General features: G+C 45.5%; 1 protein-coding gene across 1 annotated transcript; it reads left to right on the top strand.

The window, feature by feature from the left end:
* The first annotated feature begins 618 nt into the window (after window positions 1-618).
* On the top strand, window positions 619-1397 carry LOC117192174 (transmembrane emp24 domain-containing protein 2-like). The gene has a single exon (XM_033396843.1). The coding sequence runs from the start codon at window positions 705-707 to the stop codon at window positions 1317-1319; it is 615 nt and encodes a 204-aa protein (XP_033252734.1). The 5' UTR covers window positions 619-704; the 3' UTR covers window positions 1320-1397.
* The last annotated feature ends 6610 nt before the right edge of the window (window positions 1398-8007 follow it).

Raw genomic sequence — 8007 nt, 5'->3', positions numbered from 1 at the left:
GTGGCAGCAAACTAATCAGCAAAAATCAGCAACAATTTAATTGCATTATGCGCTGGAAAAGCTTTCCAATTGGCTTCGACGTTCGAGCGTTTATTTCATTGAACCCTTTTTCCAACAATTATAAATCAAGCAATTGAAGTTTTTTCAACTTTTGGCATAACAATCATTATTGGGAATCCAACAAAAAATAAATGTAAATTGTATTTAAGTCTGTTTTACAGAGGGAAAAAGGGAGAGGAGTGAAAATGAATTGAGGGCGGCATCACAATCAGAACTCCCCGATGGCATTAAAAATGCATGACATTTTGACAATAGATGGTCCAAGGAATCAATAGCATAAAATATGCATTGTCGAGGGCCGGGAATCGTGCGCTATGTCTATAGAAGTATGGACGAATGGACGAACGAATGAATGGGTGGGTGGTGCGAGTGGGTGGCCTGTCTAACAATCACCCATTTGCTTTTATCATCTTAATTTGATTTGAAGGGTGCTTGCAGAGGGGCCAAAGAGCGATAGGGCAGCTCGATAATGAAGCGAAACACTGAGTAAATTAGTACAGAAATCAATTATTAAACCCACATCCGATGCGAGTTTGCCTGAAAATTACTGTCAAATGTGTAGGGGGCATAGCACATCAATCACTAACTCAAATATAGATAGATACTCGCCCGCAAGCACGAAGCAAAATTACAACAAATTAAAAATGTTTCCAGCAATCTGTATTATATTCGCTTTGCTACTCGAATCGGCTGGCGGTTTCCTCATCACCGTGGACGCGCACGAGGAGATTTGCTTCCACGAACATGTCCTGGAGAACGAACGCATCACCATCTCCTTCGAGGTGATGGAGGGCGGCTTCAAGGACATCGGCGTGTCGATCAAGGGCCCCGAAGAGGAGCTTCTGCACCACTCCGATCGGGACTCCGTGGGCAGCTTCACCTTCAGCGCCAGCAAGCGGGGCGTGTACACGCTCTGCTTCGACAACCAGCTCTCCACTCTAACCCCCAAGGTGCTGATGTTCCAGTTCCATGTGATTCGGGGCCTAGCCTACTACACGGACCCCCAGCGACGCGGCGACGATGTCCTCGAGCAGGCCATTGTCCAGCTGATGATCAACGAGCTGTCCGGCAAGATGATAGCCGTCAAGCAGGAGCAGGAGTACATGCATGTCCGATATCGCGGCCATCTGGCCGTCAGCGACAGTGTCCACTTCCGGATCGTCTCTTGGTCGATATTCGGTCCCTCAATGCTGCTGATCATGACCGTCCTGGAGGTGTACTACCTGAAGCGCTTCTTTGAGGTGCGCCGTGTCGTCTGATGTGAGGATTTTCCCAATGTATTCAAATTAACTCTGATTGATACCCCTGTCTCTTGTTTGTGGGATGGTATATCTATCCAAAAGGAAAGATCATCTTAAGCTAAATAGATCACATGGATCACATTCTACCAATACAAATGACTATCCCTTACCCCCTTTGACTACATATTTTCCCATACAACTTCCTCCGTACAATTTGTTGCATATTTCACGCTTCACAAACCATAAAAAAACTTTGTGCAGAGAGGAGGAGTGTCAGGCGTCAGAGGGAGCTCAAGTAGCCATAAAGTTCACTTCACCTCCATATAGAACCGAGCCACCACATTGGATTAGCACAAATTTATGACGGCTACCCACACTTGGCCAACACCCACACGCACACCAGCCAAGGGGAAGGGAATGGAATTGAAACTTATCATATTCATCCACAAGTTTTTTCTTCCTATTTCCCATTTCCCTGGAATAGAGATAGGGATACTTCTACAGAGGGAAAGAGAAAGAGAGAGACTGCAACTGCGACTGGTACTGGGAAATGGAAAACAATGCCAAAGTTTTTTCCTCTTATTTATGACAATGTCGCGTCAAGTTTTTTCTTTTTTTTTGTTCATTCTTTATTCTGCTTTTCTATATACACGTATTGCAGGACGCGTACTATGTGGAGGTACCCTATAAAGTAGCAAGTTTTCGACTTTTTCTGCTGTTGGCTGCTGTTGCATAATAAAATGAAGCATGTTGTGTGTGGCAGCTCTCGAGACGCGGCAGCTGGAGCCTGGCAGCGAACGGAATGAATAAAGGACACCCGACTAGCTCCGATATTGTTCCCCAGCGTCGAGTGAAAGCAAAAGTTCACGGACTTTGTTGCTGCGGAAAGGGAGAGTAAGGTGGAGACGAGGTACTTGGCCAAATAGAGTACTTGGTAAGTAGAGCTCCATTGACAAAATAAGTAAAGAAAGCCAAAGCCAAGAGAGAAAGTATCTCACTGATAGATGTGTCCACATTTTTTTCTTAAGCTTAATATCTGTAAAACAACATGCTACTTATGACTGAATTTATGTAGGAAGGAGATGGGCTGGGGATATTCAATAATCAAAGCCATTTCTGCGCAATGTTGCTCCTAGTAATTCTGTTCCAATGAGCATGAACTACTTAAGTTCTACTTAACTCCCATTACAATTACCCCCATCCACCCGACGTTCCAATCATCTCTGTCGCATCAGGTCTCTCCATCATTATGAAAGGGGGGGCATGCCACGACCTCATGGCACTCGGGCTTCAATTATGTTTTGCATCCTTCAGAGCTGTTCACTTAATTGCATCAATTGCAGGACCCCAGTGCTTGGGGCCCGGCTCGGGGCCCGGCTTCGTTGTGCTCATAAACAAGCCCAACCATTGGGGCGGGGAGTGAGTTGCACGTTGCCCGATGCTCTGGGATGCGTCTCCTTCGTTACTCTCCATCGTAGCAATTCAATTTTCTATTATGTCAGGCAGAGTTGAAGGCAATGTTATGTTAATAAAATACTCGTACTGCCAGCAGTGCCGACAGGGCCGACAATGCCGCCCTGGCAACTCTGGCAACGCTACGTATACGCAACGTGGTGCGCCTTTTGTCCTGCCTACGAGTACTTACCCGCAACACAGCAAATATAGGGACCCCCACATATGAGCGGTGCAGGGGAGAGACTCTGGCAACAGCCATGTTATTTGACATTTATTTGCTATTTCCTCCCGACCCATCGAACCACAATGGAAATGGAGCGCAGGAGGGGATGGCACTTACCTCGCTTCTGCGGCGTCTGCATGGAGGAGGGCGACGGCGTGGTATGTGCCTCGCCCGCAAGATGCAGGAGGAGCAGCATCAGCACCAGCACCAGGCACAACAGCCGCATCAACAGGCCGCAGCTGGCTGGTGCTCCTGTGGCTCCTTTGTTCTGGCCCATCATCGGCCGCCCGGCGACTCCACTTGATCCTTGGCTTGGGTTTGGTTTGAGTTTCGGTTTCGGTTTTGGCCTCTGATGCGTTTGCTTTGGCGCAATTTCTTTTTCTTGACACTTCACTTTTCACAGTTTTCCTTTTGCCACTCTATTTCTCCTCCTCTCTGGCTGTGGCTCTCGTTCCGTCCCTTTTCGTTATTATTTGTTAATTTCACACAAAGCCACACACTTTTGTTGGGCAAAAAATATAGTGGTTTTTAAATGTTTCTGGAAATATTTGCTCGCTTTTATCTCCGCTTCAAATCTGCAAATATTTGCATTTATCCACATTAATTTGTTTGCTCATTTATTATACAATATTTGAAATTCATTAAAATGCAATTTTCCCAGTAATTGATTCGCATAATTGGGTCAAAAGCAAGTAATCCACACATTTCGATGCATTAATGCATCGCATCTTTCGGCATGGGCTGCGAGCCCCGATCATTACTCATATGGCGTTCGATTCCTTGGGGAACTGAGAAATGAGTGGAAATCCCCCGGGGCGGTGCCGCCGCTCGCCATCATTCTTCATTAGATGGTGGGGTGGGCTCATGCCAACGTGTCAAGGACTTTTCGAGGACGACCGCAAACATTTCGCAGTTTCTCCTACGTTTTCTCTTTCTCTGTATTTTCTTTTTCTTTTTTAGATATGTATCAAAAATTTCACAGTTGCATTTCCATGGAAATTGGCAAAACGAAACGCGAGAATGCAAAGCAAAAACATTTTTTAACGGCCCGAGGAGGGAGAGAGAACGCAGGAGGCACGGTGCCAGGGCAGGCGTCGCTCTGTGGAGCTTGAAAAATTGCAGCAATTAGTGGTGCCTGGAGGTCAACCAACCAACGAGCCAAAAAGGCCACGGACACCCAGCACCCTGCACCCAACACCCAGGAGCCAGGAGCCAGGACCATTCCAAAGGCCAACCTGGCGACGTGAGCCAGCCAAGAAGTATGTGACAGAAATATTTTGGTTAGGGCTCTTTTTTCTTTTTGCTTGAAATTCTTTTAAAGGGAAATTTGTTTGCCGAGAGATTGAAAAGTAGTTTGAGAGAAGTCTGGCGGGTTTTGTTGAAAAATATAAGATTGAAAGAACCCTGTTGTAGATAGGCGATAGACATAGAGAAGAACCTTTTTATATACCCTTGACTCCATAAATCCGTGCTTCCAACGTTAATCGCTTCTACCACACACACACACACACAGGTTTATCTTTCGTGTCTTAATGTCTTTATTCTTATCGAATTGTGAGCTATGAATTATACATCAATTGAACTGTCCATTATTTTCAAGTTTATTGCTGGATTTTTATCTGTTTTATCGTTTTTAAAGACAGCTGACGAGCTGCTGGACATTCGGTTATCCCAATATTTCCGACCATTTTCTGTGGGCCCTTTGCGGGTTCAGCTGGCTCAATATTTTAATGAATCGCCAATTTTTTATGGCACCTCTAGGCGCATTGCATTATTTATGCAAAAGTTTGGAACTGTGGCACGGCGGGCCACGGGCAACGTGGGCCAATAAAAATCAAAACCGGGCCAAATTCAGCACGATGGCATGTGACGGCACATGGCGAAAAGGCACCAAATTGTGGCAACAGCCAGAAAGAAAAACACAGGGAGCAAAACAAAAGCCAGCACCGAAAAAAAGGTTAGGGTAGAGTCCTGCTGGTCATTGACAAACGTGGTACGCGTCTCGCCTAAAACATTTATTGTGTTTCTCAAGTATTTTTCGTATGATGGGATACTTGATGGAAAGTCACGCAGCTGCCAGAGCAAAAGAGACAGGCAGAGAGACAGCAGCAGCAGCACCAGCAACAACAGACGCACTCGAGGACACATTTAATATTTAATCTTAACGAAGGACATCAATTATAATTACACTCTTTGCTATAGCGCAGAATTCGCGAACCCCCAAACGACACGGCCGATTTCACGCGACTCACGACTGCTCCCGCCGATGTCTGCTGACGAACTGAACGCGCGTGGCGGTCCTGATAACAGGAATGGAATCCCACTGCAAATACGTCTCTGCACACGCACACCTAAGCCACCAACGCGACGACAAGACAACCTTCAGCTTCGGCTTGCAACGGCGAACTGAGCCCCCACGAGGCAGCACGACACGCAGCGAGGCGCCACGAAAGCTGTTGTCGGCTCTGAATGAAAGTGAAGTTTGTTTGCAGAGAGAAACGGTAAAACCAGAGCGTTGCAGAGAGCGTGAAAGCTCTGCTTAAGGACTCTCTCTCTCTCTCTCTCTGTCTCTTTGGGGGCTCTGCCATCATCTGACTTTTGTTTACGCTTTAACAGCTGTTTCCGGAGCTTAGGCGCCATTTGGAGCACAGCACGTGGCTGATGTTTTGATTTTACATTACATAAAGCAGAAAAAGAGACAGAGGGCGAAGAAAGAGACAGAAAGAACTTTGCAATTCCCTCGTATTCCCATGGATTTTTATCTTTGATTACCTACTCGGGAATATTCCTCATCTCAAGATTCGTTTCATTGGTTCCTATACTGCCCCAAGTGATGCCCATCAAGGACAGCCATGCGTGGACAGCTGTGGACAGCCTTTGCATGCCAATTAGACTGGGGATCTCTCCTACCCCACCAGTTATCGTTAAGTATAACGGTAACGGTGGAATTTTAAGGAATTTTATACCCTGTAATCGTGTTCGTGCAACAGGCAGATGAGTCCGTCCGAGGGACACCTAAAACCTGCCTAGAACCAGATTCTACATCTGTAAACCAGAATTTCTTTGTTATTATTACCTCCCGTTTCTACCTCATTTACAGATGGTCGATCCCATTTAATTCTCAACTGAATCGTTGTCGTTGAATTGGCCAATAAGTAAATCTTTGTAGCGGGTATCTTACAGTCGGAATGTTGTAGTATAAAACTCCTACTTGTATTTTTTATCGCGTTTCCTTCAGGGCAACTTTCAGCAATCAGCTCCGGCCTCAGCTGCAGATTGTCCTGCCTTTCGTTCTCTTTATTTTCTCATTTCCTGGTCGACGGAGCCGGAGCTGGAGCCGTCCTCAAGGATATACTCTGCGCAGGTGTCAGGAACAGAGGTGAAGCCACTAAAAAGCGCACACACACAGACACACACTCGCGTGGGATGCCTTTTTTCTTTTGCTTAATTTTCCTTTTTATGTTTTGACACCGTTTGGTAAAGTTTTCTCCCCCTGCCACTGCCCCTGCCCCTGCTGCCACGGACACTTACAAGTTTCTCGCTTGTTGCCGTTGACATTTTTATACATCATCTGTCCGGATCCCCGTCTCCGTGCTGCTACACCTTTACTGTAAGTGCCACCATATCATTTCGTTGTGTCTCACATTTTTATTTAATTTTTTCCTTTTTTCGGGGGTTCTTCCTGTTGTTTCCCCGAAATGCCAGCATAAAGTTTTTGTTACCCATAAAGGCAAGTGCCTGGCTTTCGTTTTTTATTTTATTGGGCCTATATAATCGTAGGGGTGGAATCTGGCAGGTGTGAAGAGGAAATAAGGCAGAGGGTAAGGCAGACTTTGTTCAATATTTAGTCGCCATCAAATGAAATCAATATCACTGGAGTTTATTTTCAGTACGCACACCTTTTTAGAGGACGCCATTCCCCTGAAGCATATTATTTCCACGCACCATTACTTCTTATGCAAAATCGTCACGAAATTGATTTAAATGGCATTAAATTGTTCGACAAAAAAGAGCGTACAAATTAATTGCATTTCCAAATGGCCAAAGGCTGTAAGCCAGCCCACCCCTAGATTTTATTTATGGGGCAGAGGCAGAAATCACGTATGCGCCATGCGGCCATCACCGTTCTCCATATAATCATAATCACCTAGGCTGCCCTGCAATCGAACACATAACAAATATTTATATATACATTTGCTTGTTGAACGCGGTATTCGTTGAGTTGGATGGTACATTGTTTTTCGATCAATATTATTACATTTTCTTTGCATATCAAGAGAGCGTTTCTCATGGACTCCTCGACTCCTTCCAGTCGCCATGTCGATAATTTATAGTAAACCTCTCTTATTTATTTTTCTACATAATAGTTACGCACACAGGCCCGGGGGTAGTGCAGTTTTCCTGTTTGCTCGGTTTATTCAATTTATTTTTCTTTATGCCTCCCCCACTGCGGCCGACTCCTCCGCGCTTTGCTTGGGAAAACGCCGGGAAAATCTTTGTTTATGTTGGCACACATGGATGTTTAAATTACGTTTTTATTGTAAACAAAATAAGTTTGTCTGAGGGCGGGAAGCAGGCGGGCGGGCGGTAGGGCGGCACGCGCCTCAGCCGCATTTAAATATTTTCGCATGGAATTATTTTCTCTGCGAAAATTGCGGCCTGGCAGACATTTTACAAAGTCAAACAAAAGTTGCCAGCGTTTGTTCTACCACCCCACCTTGCCACTGCTTGCCCCACGTTACTCCCAGCCGGACGAGGGGTTAAACTCTGACACACATCACCTCCTTGTCCCTCTTTGTCTGGTCCCCGTTTGTGCACCCATATTTGGCATCTTACTCCTCCTTTTTGCCTCTAGCTCTACTTACCACTTCCTGTGGCTTTGAGAATTTAAATTACATTTTAATTGGGATTTATTACTCATTTCATTGGCGGAGAATTCTTCGTGAGTGACCCTCAAATGCCCTTCGATTGAACCATTATTGGAGGCAATTAAATTTGTTTTCATTCGAGGGAGAGAAAAAGACCCTT

This window comes from Drosophila miranda, assembly GCF_003369915.1.
Source record: "Drosophila miranda strain MSH22 chromosome Y unlocalized genomic scaffold, D.miranda_PacBio2.1 Contig_Y2_pilon, whole genome shotgun sequence".
NCBI lineage: Eukaryota > Metazoa > Arthropoda > Insecta > Diptera > Drosophilidae > Drosophila > Drosophila miranda.
The sequence above is the reverse complement of the archived record's forward strand: the minus strand, read 5'-3'. Positions and strand labels throughout refer to the sequence as shown.

What these genes read in the sequence shown, in the direction of transcription:
- LOC117192174 (XM_033396843.1), top strand. Translation starts at nt 705, where the DNA reads ATGTTTCCAGCAATCTGTATTATATTCGCTTTGCTACTCGAATCGGCT.